General features: G+C 37.1%; 1 protein-coding gene across 1 annotated transcript in view; it reads left to right on the top strand.

Annotated features, from left to right (window-relative positions):
* ERP44 (endoplasmic reticulum protein 44) overlaps window positions 1-17,666 on the top strand; it is a 108,632-nt gene that overhangs the window by 43,225 nt on the left and 47,741 nt on the right. Inside the window, 1 exon segment of the mRNA NM_001137629.1 lies at window positions 3,848-3,963. Coding sequence (NP_001131101.1) covers window positions 3,848-3,963 — 116 coding nt within the window.

Here is a 17,666-nt window from a genome sequence, read left to right as displayed (position 1 = left end):
AAAAATAATGTTGACGTTTTTTAACATATACCATCTACTACTACTTGTAGGAAGCCTTTACTCCCTTCTCTGTCTGAATTGGCTTCTATCTTGTATGTTCATATGGTTCCCTATGTACCACATTCTTTTCTTACTCCACTGTTTTGTCTTTCATCTTTGTGTCCTAACAAACAAATTTTTGGGGCAGAGATGATGTCTTAGTATTCCCAGCATCTAGAACAAGGCAGATATTAAAGAATGTGGCATGGGGATAGGAAGAAGGGAGCCTCAGCTGGAGAGAAGTTAGAAACATTCACATAATCCTTATTCCTAGACAATCTGTTTCTTATATGACCCTTTTAGGCTTACTACCTACTAGTTGCCACTGTCCTACTTCAGAACACAGTACTGCAATTCAGGTAAATTGCAGTACTGTGGTCTAAAATAGGACAGTTCCTGGTTTATTGCTTGTGCTTCTAGGCCAGTGTATTTCCATTCTGTTTTCTAGAAAGTAAGCCAGAATAGTGTATCCTAAAGTGCAAATTGCATTAGTTTATTTCTTATCTTGAAACCCTTAGCTGGTTTTTCATTACCTTTAGTTGGTCCTTTACCTTGGCCTAGGAGGCCTCTCACAAGCTGGTTCCTTTCTATCTCTACAGCTATATCACTTGCTGTTCCAGTTATACCGAATGTCTTTCAGTTTCTTTAATATTCTATACTCTTTCATCACTAAACCTTTAGTCATGGTTTTTTCTCTGTCTGAATACGATTTCTCCTCTTTTACTCACTGTTTACCTCAGTAAGTCTGAATCATCTTTTAAGTCTTAGGTTAGATACCACTTTCTCCAGGTCACCTTTCTACATCAATATCCTGACTCCCCTACTCTCAACTCAGATTAGGAATCCTTTTTATATCTTCTCATAACACCCCATACTTACCCAGTCATAATACTTGTATACTATGGTTTAGTTGGCGGCTCCCTATTATATTATTAGCTTTGTGAGAAGTTATCATATCTTTTTTCAACATGAATCCCCCCAAGCACTTTGCACAATACTTGCAGATAAGTACATAATAAATATTTACTGGACAAATGATGTATGGTGTCTGTATTTGAAAAATTTCTGCAAAATGTTGAAGATATACAGAGAAAATACCATTTATAAAATGATACTATGAAAGATAGCATTTTCCAAGGTAAATTAGGATTACCCATGTGTAACATTAGCCACAAAATTTGGTCAAAGATTATCTAGTTCAATCCACTTTAAAAATAAAATTGAAGAGTTCCTACTGCGGCTCAGTGGGTTAAGGTTTGGCATTGCTGCAGCTGTGGTATCAGTTGTAACTGTGGCTCAGATTCTATTCTTGGCCGGGAACTTCCATATGGCATGGTTGTGGCTGAAAAAGAAAGAAAAAAACAAACAAACAGAAAAACTGAGATCCAGAGAAATAAATGTTTTCCCAAGGTCACCTGACTAGATTGCAGCAGAATTAAAACTAGAATGCAGTTATCTTGACAGAGGGATTTTGTGTGTTGTAGGAAAGAGAACATGCCAACAACCTTGTTGCAAAAGTCGATTGGAAATGTGGACTAACTGCAATTATTTGAGAAACACATTGCCCAAAAAATACCTGGAGTTGTTCATAAATTAATACTCTTTTATTCAACTGACAAAACTTAGGTAACTTGCTTAGGAGATAGACTTACACTGTGTGGTTTCAAAGGCTGGATTCTGAGTTCCCTCTGGACGTTATGGTTGTGGCACAGTTTAAGGAAGAATTCTTTATTAGAGCTGCCTAAAAATATACCTTAGAGGACAGTAGCCATAGTAGGAACTTAATGATGCTATTATTGTGCCAGACTCTTTACATACATTGTATTTAATACCCAGAACTACCTTGCAGGTAGATATTATAATTTCCATTTTAGGTTGAGGAAATTCAGGCTCAGAAAGGTCATATGGCTAGTAAGTGGTGGAACAGGGGTTTAAACTCAGTTATCTCTGACTCCAAAGCTTATTTTTTTCCCTACTACGTTATCCTAATAAGTGCCCCTAAATTGTCCCTGCAGAGACTTACTCATTTGGTTGATTTGTAAAGGGTTGATTCAGACACTAGCTTGGAGATTGGATTCAAATGATCCTTTAGGCCCTTTCAATATATCTATTTGCTTTGGTTTTGTTACTTTTATAAATGTAGCTTTCCATATGTATGAAGATACAGTAGTATTGCAATTGAATTTTTATCTTATCTTCCCCTTTCACCTTTTGGTATTAAAACATCCTGTTTTAAAGATGAATCCGTGCTTATATGCTTACTGGGAAGAAACCTGGACAATCCAGAAACGAGCTCTTAATATCTTTTTTACCTTGCCTGTCCACTGATTCTTTACTAAGACACATCCTAACTCTTGAAGAAACCATTAATCAATCCCTACTCCTTGCCTCCCCAGTCCTCTAGAACCCTATCTTCAGCAGACTATAAAAACCCACAAATCTATGGGCCTAGCCTCTCCAGTTCCTGCATTCTATGGATTTATTCATTTAACAGACATCTACTGAAATGCTTATTAGAATATGTAGTTAAGTAAGACACGGTCCCTGATGTCCACAGACCCCACCCACCTATCCCAGATGGGAGAGATTTAAGAATGCTAAAAGATGAAAGAGCCACTTGAAAGCAAGAGATTGAAGATACAGATTGTGTCTCCTTGGTATATTCTAGGACATCTCCTTAGGAAGTCAGGTGAGTGGGCTAGAAGAGTTATATACAAAAAGAAATAGGGAGAAAGTATAAAGTTTGTTATCCTTTCATAGGCTTTATGATATTTTGTTGAATTATAGTTAATATGTATGACCTAATCCCATGCTGATTAAAGAGTTCATCAGCTTCATTTAAATGAATTTCTTGGTAGAAAGGAGCTCTGGAAGTAACAGTAGCAATTACAGTTTGTTTGGGGTTTTTTGTTGTTATTAACAAATATTCGATACCTCTTTCATATGAGAATAACCATTCCAGCCCAGCTGCTTGTATGCTGATTCTGATTCTTCTCTTTTTTATCAGGTCCCTTTAATGAGCCACAGAATATATTTTTGAAGTGGTTGGCCTGATTAAGGAGCAGTCAGAATTAGAAGTATTATGTTTCTGGAATATTGTGGGGTTTGTGCCCCTTTTTAAAAGTAAAAGCAAAAAACAAAAACTATAAAGGAAACATGGCTGTGATGTCTCATTTAGGAATTTAAATTTTTTTCTCCTGAACTTAGTATTTTTAATAGTTTATAGATACAAAAGCCCATTTTAACCAGAGGTAAATTTTGAGAGGAAACAGTTCAGTATACCCCATGTATATCATTTCCATACAACTTATTTATTTAGTATGCTGACTTGCCTATTAGATTTGAGTGAATTTGTCAGGTGAATCAGTATGATATTTACAATAAATTCCTGTTTTAAAGATTTTGTAGTCTAAAAATATATTTAGAGAAAGCTAATTTTTCTTATAGAAAATGCCTCAGTCTCAGTAGTTTACAAGTCCAAGCTAAATATATCTTAGAGGGCTTATTTCAGACTTGTTTCATTGTCTCTGTGAGAGATCCTTAGCTTTGTGTATCATAATATTGGCCATTTTCTTTCAGTGAAAAAGCTCAACATCTTTAAATTATTTGCATAGTCTTTGAAATAGAGTAGTCTCAATTTCAGAATTGTTTTCCTCGCTAATGAATGACATCAGGATTCCTGAATTAACAATGTGATTGTTTCAAAAGCTGTTTATTTTACATATCCTAAATATGAATGGATAACAATGGAAATAAAATTTTATTATTTCTGCTTTTCAGTTTTAATTGGTATCCTTCTTGTGCACAGGTGTCGTTTTAGCCAGATGTTGCACCCAATATTTGAAGAAGCCTCCAATGTCATTAAGGAAGAATATCCAAATGAAAATCAAGTAGTGTTTGCCAGAGTTGATTGCGATCAGCACTGTAAGTACCTCAATCGGAAGTCTGGAAGAAACTGTCCTAAAGTTTCTCACAGAGACACATACACACACAGACACACACACACACACACACTTAAAAAAAAAAAGCTCTCCTTTAAGTAGAGAACAAGCCAGAAATGTTCTGGTGAGGTTAAAATATTAATATTTAATCTGTACGTACTTACAACACTACTTTCCATTTTGTTTGTGTGAGGGAGTTCAAAAAATTTTTTTTCATTAAAATTTATTGGGGCAAGCAAATATCAAAATCAGTAAATACAATTGAAATATAGTTTTAGGAAAGAAGGATTTCTGTTAGTTTAAGAATCATGCAAAATACCATTTGTATTCATTTCAAATTAATCTCAGATTTTTCACTGTTTCAGTTATTTAATTCTACTAAAATCGGTCTAGGCTATCTTTGAGATGTAATTTGCTGTAGTTACTGATTATAATTACTGAGAATGTTGAGAAGCTTAGGTTAGACTCATTTAAAACCCACCCTCTTGGACTTGGTTTGTCCCAGTGGAGCTTTCTCTGTAAAATCCTCATGATTTTCCATATACTTGACAGATTTCTCGAGCTTGAGCTGGTGATTTTGCAGTGGTTTTGTCTCCTCAGTGTTCCCGTTACCATTGGACTTAACTCATGGTACCAAACTCATTGCCTTTTGTAGTTCTGCATCCTTGTGTCTTAGTTGTCTCACCAGTTGTAACGTCAGTTCTTCAAAGAGAGGAACTGTTTTGTCTTTTCTTTGTTTTTAATGCTCCATTTTAAGTGGTGACCAAACTAATCTTGAATTTCAAGCATCTGACAATTTCTGGGAGACAAAGATTGCTCATTAAAAGCTTGTTGCATTGAATTATTGGTAAGTTAGCCTGAATACAGAACACTTCCTTTCTGCAAATATTCTGTCCTTTATACCTGACAAGTAGAATGTGTGTGTGTGTGTTTGTATGTATGTGTGTACAATAACTTTTCGTTTTGCTCCTGATGGAATGGAAATAAAGTGACTTAATCAATATCGTATACCTTAATATCTAGTCACGGCAGACTTAGAATCTAGATCTCCTGACCAAATGCTTTCACAGACCTACTTGCTTCTTTTCTGTTCAATTCAACCAACATTTTGAGGATTTTCTGGTATAGCTGTGTGCTAGGCAGAAATAGTTAGCAGCAGAGCATTTCAAAATCTTACAAGCCATGCCCCACATTTCTGTCTGCTGAGATTCATAACTAGATAGGATGAAGGGAGCAATAAAAGGTTGTCAGTACAACCGTGGACTGTTTCCACACTGCTTTCTGGATCTTTCCTCCCACCTTTCACTGACAGAACATGTTTTTGGTGTGGGTTTCTCATTTCAAGTCTTTCTATTCTTTATGTATTTAATTAGATATTACAGACAGCAGTCCTTACTTTCACTGAATTGGGACTGTAAAATGTGAAATTTTGCTCTCAAGCTTACAGTCTTTGGGAAGAACAATTAACTATTGTTGAACCATACATATAATTTATTCTACTTCTAAACAGCTTAACATTAGAGATAAATCTGACATCATTTCTAGTAATCAAGTTCTGTTTTTAATGGGAGTGAATAGCCTCAGTTAAGATGTTTTTTTGATCCACCAGAGAAATCTACAAAATTAGTTTTTTGCTAATGAAAGTTATAATCCAAGACATTATGTATATTCTCTAAATATTTTTTCCCTTCTGTATAATTCTTCACTTTTTAAAAGGAACATTATGAAATCTTTATTGATGATTTCTTCATATTTCCACTCTCTTTAGAGATTGTATGACAACCTGTACTTTAGGTAATCCCTTATCTGCCAGTTGAATTGTAGAGATTTTGACCTGGAAGGATCCCGAGAATCCTGTGGTCTAGAGAGGAAGGCCTGTTAGGCTGATTGTCCCTCGGTAGGATTTGGCAGGTATTTATTGCAGTATAATTGACAAATAATAAGCTGCACAAGCTTAAATTACATAATTTAATGTTTTGAACATGTATGTAGCCATGAAACCATTATCATAGTCAAGATATCAGCATATCTGTCATCTCCCAAATTTTGCTTGTGCTCCTTTGTGGTCCCTCTCTCTCCCCATCCGTCGTCAGGGGACCATGGAACCACTTTCTGTTAATATAGATTCATTTGCATTTTCTAGGATTTTGTGATAAGTGGAATCATGCATTTCGTGTTTTTGTGTGTTATTTTTGACTTAGCATTGTTATTTTAAGGTGGTTACATGTATTATTGTTTTTATTATTAAATGGCATTCCATTATATGGATGTATTCCATAATTTCTTTAACTATTCACATATTAACAGACATATGGGTTGTTGCCATTTGGGGGCTATTATAAATAAAGCTGCTATGAAGTTTCAGGCACAGTTCTTTGTACATATGCTTTCACTTATTCTGGGCAAATACCTAGGTGTGAAATACAAGTATTTGTATAATTTTACGTATCTACCAGCAATATATGAGTATTCTAGTTGTTCCATATTCTTGCCAACACTTGGTATGGTCAGTCTGTTTAATTTAACGTATCTGTTAAATTATTAACAGGTGTGACAATTTCTTCTTTTTTAGTTTCTTACAATATATTCTTTTTTTTTTGTCTTTTTTTTTTTTTTTTGTCTTTTGCTATTTCTTGGGCCGCTCCTGCGGCATATGGAGGTTCCCAGGCTAGGGGTTGAATCAGAGCTGTAGCCACCGGCCTACGCCAGAGCCACAGCAACACGGGATCCGAGCCGCGTCTGCAACCTACACCACAGCTCACGGCAACGCCGGATCGTTAACCCACTGAGCAAGGGCAGGGACCGAACCCGCAACCTCATGGTTCCTAGTCGGATTCGTTAACCACTGCGCCACGACAGGAACTCCCTTACAATATATTCTTATTGTGTTTTGAGAACTCTTTATACAAGTTCTCTTTTAAGTGTGTAATTTACATGTATTTTTCTCCCATTCTACTCCCTTCTGAGTGAATTGTGGTAAAATATACAGAGCATAAAATTTACAGTATGTACCATTTTTAATTGTACAGTTCAGTAATATTAAGTATATTCACATTGCTATATAACATACTTCAGAACTTTATCTTGCAAAACTGAAATACTAAACAGATCCTATTTCCCCCTCCCCTTAGTCCCTGACAACCACTGTTCTTTCTGTTGCTATGAATTTGACTACTGTAGGTACTTCATATAAGCAGAACCAGACAGCATTTGTCTTTTTTATGGCAGGCTTATTTCACTTAGCATAATGTCCTGAAGGTAAATCCATGCTATGACATGTCACAGAATTTCCTTCCATTTGGAGGCTGAATGATATTCCATTGTATGGCTGTCCCAGAACTTCTTTACCCATTCATCCATCAAGGGACACATGTTGTTTCTGTGTCCTAATGCTGCTATGAACATAAGAGGGCAGATATCTCTTCAACATATTGTTTTTCATAGCAGCTATACCAATTTTTATATTCTTGCCAGCAGTGTACAAGGGTTCCAATTTCTCCACATCCTTGCCAACACTTGTTTACTATTTTTGTGATAATAGCCATCCTAAAGAGTGGGAAGTGCTACCTCATTGTGGTTTTGATTTGCATTTCTCTAGTTATTAAGTAATGTTGAGCATCTTTTCATATGCCTGTTGGCCATTTGTATATCTTCTTTGGTGAAATATTTGTTTGAGTCCTTTGCCCATTTATTAATAATTTTGTTGTTGTTGTTGTTTTACCTGGGATTATTTCAAATCCTTGGGCCATTTTGTGGAGAATTGTCATTTTAACAATAGTGAATCTGCTAATACATGAACATTGTATATCTCCCCTTTTATTTAGTTTTTCCAGTTTCTCTTAGCAGCGTTTTGAAGTTTTCATCAATGTTTTAGGCTACAAGGCTTTCACGTCTTTGTCAGACTTATCACTATGTATTTATTTTTTGTTGCTGTTTTTAGTGATACTTTCAAAATAAACTTTTAGAAGTTCCCTGGTGGCCTAGAAGTTAAGGATCTGGCATTGTCAATGGTGTGGTCTGGGACCTTCCACATGCCGTGGGTGCAGCCAGAAAAAAACCCCAACTTTTAATTTTTGGAACAAATGTAGAGATATAGAAAAGTTATAGATGTAACACAGAGACTTACCTTGTACTCCTTACCAAGTTTATCTTAATGTTGACATTTTACATTACCATGGTACATTTGTTGAAACTAAGAAACTAACACTAGTATATTACTACTAACTAAACTATAGATTTGATTCAGATTTTTTCCAATTGTTCCACTCATCTCCTTTTTCTGTTCTAAGATCCAGGACATTGCATGTAGTCATCAGGTCTTCTTAGTTACTGCCCATCTGTTCATTTCTCATTCTTTCCTTTTTTTTCCCACAACCTTGACAGTTTTGAGGAGTATTAGTTGGGTATTTTGTAAAATGTCCCTTATTTTGGATTTGTCTTCTATTTCTATTTTTCCTTAGTTCTCAAACATCTTTTGTGAGATCTATTATTCCTAAGTATTTCTTATTTTTGATGCTATTATAAATGGCATTGATGGAGTTCCCTGATGGCTCAGCAGGTTAAGGACCTGACATTGTCACTGCTGTGGCTCTGGTTAATGCTGTGATATGTCTCTGGCCCAGAAACTTCTACATGCTGTGGTCATGGCCAAAAAAAATGGTATTGATTTTTAAAATTTTAATTTCTGGTTGTTTGTTGCTAGTTTAAAGAAATACAACTGATTTTTGTATAGTGATCATGTGTATTGGTACTTATTAGTTCTAAAAATTATTAAGTAGATCTCATAGGATTTTCTACTTAGACAGTTATGCTGTATGCAAATAAAAACAGTTTTACTTGATATGGTCTTTATTTCCTGACTCTTCTTTCCAGCCAAGTGTACCTACTTGGCTGCTTCAGGATTAGATTCTGTCAGGTGGAAGATCTATATGAAGCTTCCTAGCAAAAGCAGAAGGTGACTTCAGAATGAAGATATCATCCTTCCCACATATGTGTCTGTCTTATTAATCACCTGTCTGACATTGTGGCAACCTACTATTTCTGCTTTCCGATACTTAAGTTTGTCTATCTTGCTTCCGACTCACCGTGTCAGCCAGAATTTCCATTCAAAGTAATAGTGTTATTTATTGGAAAAGGTCCTGTAAAAAGTTTCCAGTCAAGTTTCTGGGGAAAAAACTACTGTTTATGTAGTGCTTACTTGGAGTTGGGCATGCTTTTTCCATGTATTATTTCACTGATCTTCACCAGAGCCTCTTGAGTTAGATAGTGTTATTCATTTATTCAACATTTAAAAAAAATATGCTTGTTCTTTGTATTACAGTGGGAGAGGTTCTAGATATAGCAATGAGCCAGACACACCCAGAAAGGCAAGAGCAATACACAGTTGCTCATGGAGGGAAGATTTTGGGTGCTATGAGATAATGAGTCTAACTCAGTCAAGGGGGATAGAGAAGTCCCCTCTGAGACAGTGATATAAGACCCGAAGGAAGAGTAGGAATTTTTAAGGGAAATGGGGGAAGAGGTGTTTTAGACTGACCAGAGGAGGAGTAGGTATGACATTTTTGAGGTAGTTATGAGCGTCAGACTTTCAGAGAGCTGGAGTATATTATCATTTTACGGATGAAGACACTGAAAGTCTTAGGCTGAATGATTTACCAAGGTTACATAGTAAATGGAGGAAGCCAGACTGTCCCCAGGAGTATGCAGTTTTTACCAGGTAACTATGTTATTTTGAAGGTCAAAATAATTTAAATTAAGATTTCTCATAGAAACTGAGAATTCACCTAGTTTCTGCATAAAAATGACTTTAAATGTTTGTTTTGAATTATGTAATAGTCTGTTTAAATAATCTCTAGTGGGTCAGTGTATAAACAAAAATGTAATTACTTATATATGGTATTATTGTTTGTGTTATTGTTTCTATACTGTGTGGCCCAACCCTCTATGAAGGTAGAATCCTTTGTTTTAGTATCAGAAGCCTACTACTTAACTAAGTCGATGTAGTTGGGCAAGTTACTTAAAAAAACAAAACAAAATAAAAAACACTGAACTTACTTTCTGCCATAAAAAGTATGTGTGTGTGTGTGTGTGTGTGTGTAGTGGGAAAGAGGAATGTGATGACCAAATGCAGTAAAATGTTAAATCCAGGTGAGGGTACAGGTTCTCATCATATTACTTTTTCATTTTTTATGTAAGTTTGAAATTTTTCAAAAGAGAAAGTTGGTTTAAAAGGTCACCGAACCAATAATTTGGTTAAGAAAAGAGCAGAGAGGAGGGCCTGGTTCTTTTAGAGATTCTGAGAAAATATTTATGGAAGAAGCTTGAAGTCTGCACTGTACAGGTGTACTATGATACTGTTAATTGTAATTTTTGTTAATTTTCACTATGATAAATGTCCTTCAGCATGATTATTGAATTTGAAAAGAATTTCCTCAGAGTTCTCTTGTGGCGCAGCGGGCTAAGGATCTGGTGTTGTCATGGCAGAGGGTCGCTGCTATGACACAGGTTAGGGATCTGGTGTTGTCGTGGCAGTGGCTTGGGTTGACGCTGTGACACAGGTTCCATCCTGGGCCTGGGAACTTTGACATCTGTGGGCGCAGCCAAAAAAATGAAAAGAATTTCCTTGAATAGACTTTTACTGGCATTTCATGGAGTATACCTAGAGCCACTTGATGGCTTTTGAAAACTGACCCCACCAGTTCTCTCTATGGCTGTCTCAATTTTGCAGTGAAACCTCCCAATTGCAGGGATGGCAATTGAAGCCATTTTGTTGGTCCTGAACTGCATTCTCTCATAAGTTGCTGTCTCCTGGACAGTAGCATTTCTGCCTTACCATGGGGAACTATGGAAAGTAGATGTGCCCTTTGTGAATATTCTCCCATTACCAAGTAGAATTTATGCCAGTAACACAATGATGGCTTAATGTTAGGAAACAGAATAAATCCCATCAGTATCTACAATAGGGAAGACCAGCTAATCTTTGCAATAAATGCTGAAAGAATTGATAAAACCCAACATGGGTTTTGGAAGAAATTAATGTGGCAAAATGAATGAGCCATCCTTTGCTGGCATTGAATTTTTAAAATCTTTAATGACTATGTGTTGCTGCTAGTATTTTGCAGGCTCGAATTGAGGTGTGACACATGTCTGAATTTAGTTGTGAAATCTGTCTATCTTAGCTACAAATCTTGTATATTGTCATACATTTGGGAACTTTTGTCAATGCTGTGTTACAGTTTCTTTTTTTATCAGCCCTGCTTAAGAATCGAGGATGAAGAAACAAACAATATAATTATATAATATAAAATTGTAATGACAGTAATTTTCATAAAACATTCCAAGTGAGTATTTTCAAAGCATTCCCTGTGGAAGGCAATGCATGTATTCATTCCTAAGAAGTGGGTGAGAATTCTTCTTTTGGAGTTGTCCCCTACCTACGTCAGTTTAGTGTCAGGAAAACCCACCTCAGTACATAATTATAGGTTTGCTGCTTGCATGTCTCTCTGTCTCGCTCTCTTCCACCTCGTAGCAGCCCATGGAATGCTGTCTGCTGTATCTTTTATCTCACTTCTTTATATGCCCTTCCTGGGACTTTCTTTGATGAAAGGTTCAGGTAAACTGGATGAGAACTTGGAATTAAAGAAGGAAAGAGAGCAAGAGTGGATATAACAGGCTGATTCCATTCAGTCAGCCCTTTTGATTCCGTGTCTGAGCTGGATGCAACAGCGTTGAATCCTCTCCCCCATGATACGCCCTCCCCACAAAAAAGGTTGGAAATTTTAAGAAAGGCAAGTTTAAACTCAGACTGATGTTCACACAACATCAGGTAGCTTCCAATTATTTAAGCTTAGATATATTTTTTTAAACCTCAGTATTTAGTTTGTAGCTTGAATAACCTTCATCTAGCAGTAAAATTTAGTTCTCCTTCTGAGTCCCTCACATCTCCATTTGTTGTATTTAAGATAGGGAACAGACAAAGTGGAAAAGGAGTAGAGGAAGAGGAAAAGGAAGAGAAAGTCAGGGCAGTTAGAGAGACAGAATCAAGAGACAAATATTGAGGAGCAACCTCTTTCCATAGCCCAGAGGCCATTTATGCCTTGTGATGGCCACTGAGTAGTATTCTAGTATATATATGTACCACATCTTTGTAATCTGTTCCTCTGTCTATGGACATTTAGATTGTTTCCATGTCTTGGCTATTGTGAATAGTTCTGTAGTCAACACTGGGGTGCACATATCTTTTTGAATATAGTTTTGTCCAGATATATGCCTGGGAGTGATATTACTGGGTCATACGGTAGTTCTGTATTTAAAATTTTCTGAGGAACCTCTGTACTGTTGTCCATAGTAGTTGTACCAATTTACATTCCCACCAACAGTTTAGGAGCCTTTTCTCCACACCCTCTTCCAACCTTCATTATTTGTAGACTTATTTATTTATTTTGCTATTTAGGGCCACATCTGCAGCATATGAAAGTTCCCAGGCTAGGGGTCAAATTGGAACTAAAGCTGCCGGCCTGTGCCACAGCAACATGGGATCCAAGCCATGTCTGTGACCTTAGTCCACTGAGTGAGGCCAGGGATTGAACCCGCATCCTCATGGATACTAGTCAGATTTGTTTATGCTGAGCCACAATGGGAATGCCCTGTAGACTTATTAACGATGGCCATTCTGACTGGAGTGAGGTGGTATCTCTTGTGGTTTTGATTTGCATTTCTCTAATAATTAGTGATGTTGAGCATTTTTTCACGTGCCTCTTGGCCATCCCTGTGTCTTCTTTGCAGAAATGTCTATTTAGGTCTTCTGCCATTTTTCAATTGGGTTGTTTAGTTTTTTGTTACTGAGTTGTGGAAGTTGTTTGTATATTTTGAAGATTAAGCCCTTGTTGGTTGCATTGTTTGCAACTTTTTCTCCCATTATGTAGGTTGTTTTGTTTGTTTGTTTTTACAGTTTCCTTTGCTGTGCAAAAGCTCATAAGTTTGATTAGGTCCCATTGGTTTATTTTTCCTTTTATTTCTGTTGCCTTGGGAGTCTGACCTAAGAAAACATTTGTACGGTTTATGTCAGAGAATGTTTTGGCTGTGTTCTCTGCTAGGTTTTATGGTGTCATTTCTTATGTTTCAGTCTTTAGGCCATTTCGAGTTTATTTTTGTGTATGGTGTTTTAGATTCACTGATTTACATCCACTGTCCAGTTCTGCCAGCACCACTTGCTGAAGAGACTATCTTTTTCCCATTTTATATTCTTGCCTCCTTTGTTAAAGATTAATTGACCATAGGTGTTTGGGTTTATTTCTGGGCTTTCTCCACTGTGTTCCATTGATCCCTATGCCTGTTTTTATACCAGTACAACACTGTCTTGATTACTGTAGCTTTGTAATATTGTCTGAAGTCTGGGAGGGTTATGCCTCCTGAAGATTACTTTGGCAATTCTGGGTTTTTTATGGTTCCATATAAATTTTTGGATTGTTTGTTGTAATTCTGTGAAAAATGTCATGGGTAATTTGATAGGGATTGCATTGAATCTGTAGATTGCCTTGGGTAGTATGGCCATTTTAACTATTAATTCTTCTGATCCAGGGACATGGAATATCTTTCCATTTCTTTGAATCCTCTTTAATTTCCTTGATTAATGATTATAGTTCTCAGGATATAAATCTTTCACCTCCTTGGTCAGGTTTATTCCAAGGTATTTTATTTTTGGGGATACAATTTTAAAAGATATTGTTTTTTAAATATTCCTTTTTAGTATTTCATTGTTAGTTACAGAAATGCATCCGATTTCTGAATGTTAATCTTGTATCCTGCTACTTTGCTGAATTTGTTGATCAGTTCAAGTAGTTTTTGTGTGGAGTCCTTAGTGTTTCTATAGTATATAGTATCATGTCATCTGCATCAATTTTACCTTTTCTCTTCCAGTTTGGATACCTTTTCTTTGTTTTTTATTTCCTTTTTGTGTGTGTGTGTGTGTGTATCTGATTGGTGTGGCTAGGACTTCCAATACTATGTCGAAGAAGTGGTTAGAATGGGCCTTCTTGTCTTACTCCAGATTTTGACAGGAAGGCTTTCAGCTTTTCTCCATTGATATATTATTAGGTATGAGTTTTGTCATAAATGGCTTTTATTATGTTGAGATATGTTTTCTTTTGTTTGTTTTTTTCTAGGGCCATACCCGTGGCATATGGAGGTTCCCAGATCAGGGGTCCAATCAGAGCTGAAGCTGCTGGCCTCTACCAGAGCCGCAGCAATGCCAGATCTGAGCCACGTCTTGAACCTGCGCCATAGCTCAAGGCAATGCCGGAACCCACTGATCGAGGCCAGGGATCGAACCTGCAACCTCATGGTTCGTAGTTGGATTCGTTAACCACTGAGCCATGATGGGAATGAGATATGTTTTCTTTATACCCACTTTGGTAAGAGTTTTGATCATGAATGGATGTTGGATTTTGTCAAATGCTTTTTCTGCATCTATTGAGATGATCATGTGGATTTGACTTTTCTTTTGTTAATGTGGTGTGTGAAGTTGATTGATTTGCATATGTGAACCATCCTTGTGAACTTGGAATGAATCCCACTTGGTCATGGTGTATGATCTTGTTTATATATTGTTGGAGTTGGTTGGCTAAAATTTTGTTGAGAATTTTTGCATTTATTTTCATCAAAGATATTGGCCTGTAATTTACCTTTTTGGTAGTATCTCTGTCTGGTTTTGGTATTAGGGTGATGGTGGCTTCATAGAATGTCTTTGGGAGTATTTCTTCTTCTTCACCCTTTTGGAAGGGTTTAAGAAAGATGGATATAAGTTCTTCTTTGTATGTTTGGTAGAATTTTCTTTGTTTTCCAAAATTTCTCTATGCACACTTAAAACTTGTCTTTGCTTCAACTATGGATCATGATCTCACTTTATCTCATCTTATGCAGCCTCCTCCTTTGGGGAATCTGGGAGTAAAATTCATCACTCTTCCTAGTGGTCATGCTGCCTTAGGTGTAGAAAGTCCTATCTGCCCCTGGTGGGACCAGGTTCTCTGCTGACCTCCAGTGGCTATAGGCTGTATGGCACTCAGTGACGGACAGTCATACATTATCTCTGGCCATTGCAGAATATTCAGACTCCCATTAACATTTTTAGGAAAGTATTTTGTAGTTTATCCTTGAATTAGGCAACTCTTGCTCATAAATACCAGAGTTTCTCTCACCTGTCTGCCTTCTAGTATAACTTGAACCTTCCATGTTAGAAATTGAGAATTTATTAGAGCTGTACAGAAATGAGGCATTATAATGGAGAAGAGGAGTTCTCGTCATGGTGCAGTAGTTAACGAATCCGACTAGGAACTATGAGGTTGCGGGTTCGGTCCCTGCCCTTGCTCAGTGGGTTAAGGATCCGGCGTTGCCGTGAGCTGTGGTGTGGCTAGCAGACACAGCTTGGATCCCGAGTTGCTGTGGCTCTGGTGTAGGCCGGTGGCTACAGCTCCAATTAGACCGCTAGCCTGGGAACCTCCATATACCCCGGAAGTGGCCCTAGAAAAGGCAAAAAGACAGAAAGTAAATAAATAAATAAAAATGGAGAACAGGAGTTCTTTTATGGTACAGCAGGTTAAGGATCTGGTGTTGTCATTGCTGTGGCTTGGGTTACTGCTCCGGCCCAGTAATTTCCAGATGCTGTGGGAGTGGCAAAAAAATAATAGAATAATTATAGACAACAATGTTGTATTAACATCATATTTGCTAAGAGATGGTAAATATTCCCACCACAAAAAAGGAAATGATAATTATGTGATAGAAGTGCTAGCTAACATTGCAATAATAATCATATTGTAATATTGAAATATATAAACGTATCAAATCAACATGTTGTACACCTTAAACTTATATGATGTTTTATGTCAACTATAGTTCAGTTAAAAAAAAAAAAATGGAGAAGAAAGTATGCAGTGAAGAATTCACGTGCATAATTCAGAACTTAGATGAGCAGGTTTAGCCTGAATCCTGAGAATATTTCTAGGCTTTATTTGTAATTTTTCTGATTAGAGTTTTGTTTGTTGTTGCATTTTTTTGTTTTTGTGGGTTTTTTCTCACATCATCGGGAGAGCCCACTATGGGAAGGGAAAAAGGTACATAGCCAAGCAGTGGTCCTTATCCCAGAACCAGAACAGTAAGACCTTCCTATTGAAATCATCTGCTTCTTTTACTATCTGTCATGAATAATCATAGCAGGGAGGGACATTGCTGAGACAAGAGAAGGACACAGTTTCCTCATCTAGAACCCTGCTGGCCACTAGGCAGGCAGGCGGAACCCAACAAGGAAAAGTAAGTGACCATTGAAGGAAAAGTACATGCTAATTTTCCAATCAGCAAGCTGTTAACCTTCTGAAATTTATAATTCTTTCGACATCCACTTTAACATTTGATCTATCCAATTAATAATAATAAAACTCCATTTATTATACTCCTTAAGTCATTCTTTGTTATACATTCAAAATATCACATTGTAATTATCTTAAAATCACTTTTGACCAAAGCTTGTAAAAAGTCACCTTTATGTCTGAGATTATTGATCAATGTAATTTTAAGGTTTTTGTTTCTTTGTAATTAAAAGCCACCTCATTCTGCAGTGTACTTGCTGCTATGATGTTTGAGAATTAAGCAAGCATCTCTATTCTCTAATAGAATTTCAAGGCCGCCTACAGGTTGTAATGTTTAAATTGGTAAATATTATTTCTGCCAGGACTATTGCAGTGGCTTCCTTGCTAGTCAGTCTCCCTAGTCCTCTACAGGTGAATATTTTAAAAGTCCAGCTCTGCTGCTCAGTGACTGCTTATCACATGTAGGATAAAATTATGATTCCATTAATATAGCTCTTAGGACTCTGGAGTCCATTGCTAACCTTATGTATTTTACTTCTAATGTATGCATATTTGCTGTCAGCACAGTGGGTTTTTTTTTTTCCCCATTATGCCTACTAATTCACCAAGTTAAGGAAGTTAAAAGCATTATATTGTCTCCAGAAGTGCCTCTTGCAATCCATTTTCATACTGATCTTTAGGCCACAAAAAGGAAATGGATGTTTTCTATTAGACTAGTTCATTTCTTTCTTGTTCTGTCTCATATCCTTTCTGCCAAATCCTTTGGAGATTAAAAAAAATTCCTTGGGAGTTCCCGTCGTGGCGCAGTGGTTAACGAATCCGACTAGGAACCATGAGGTTGCGGGTTCGGTCCCTGCCCTTGCTCAGTGGGTTAACGATCCGGCGTTGCCGTGAGCTGTGGTGTAGGTTGCAGACGCGGCTCGGATCCCGTGTTGCTGTGGCTCTGGCGTAGGCCGGTGGCTACAGCTCTGATTCAACCCCTAGCCTGGGAACCTCCATATGCCGCAGGAGCGGCCCAAGAAATAGCAACAATAACAACAACAACAAAAAAGACAAAAGACAAAAAAAAAAAAAAAAAAAAAAAAAAAAATTCCTTGGCAAATTAGGCACCAGCTAGTCTAGTTTAGCTTTATTAACATTGAATGTGGGAGTTCCCGTTGTGGCTCAGCTGAAACAAATCTGACTAGCATCCATGAGGACACAGGTTCGATCCCTGGTCTCGCTCAGTGGGTTAAGAATCTGGAGTTTCTGTGGCTGTGGCATAGGCTGGCAGCTATATCTCCGATTTGACCCCTAGCCTGGGAACCTCCATATGCTTCAGGTG

Source organism: Sus scrofa, chromosome 1, assembly GCF_000003025.6.
Source record: "Sus scrofa isolate TJ Tabasco breed Duroc chromosome 1, Sscrofa11.1, whole genome shotgun sequence".
Lineage (NCBI taxonomy): Eukaryota > Metazoa > Chordata > Mammalia > Artiodactyla > Suidae > Sus > Sus scrofa.
This window is presented reverse-complemented; position numbering and strand designations above follow the sequence as displayed.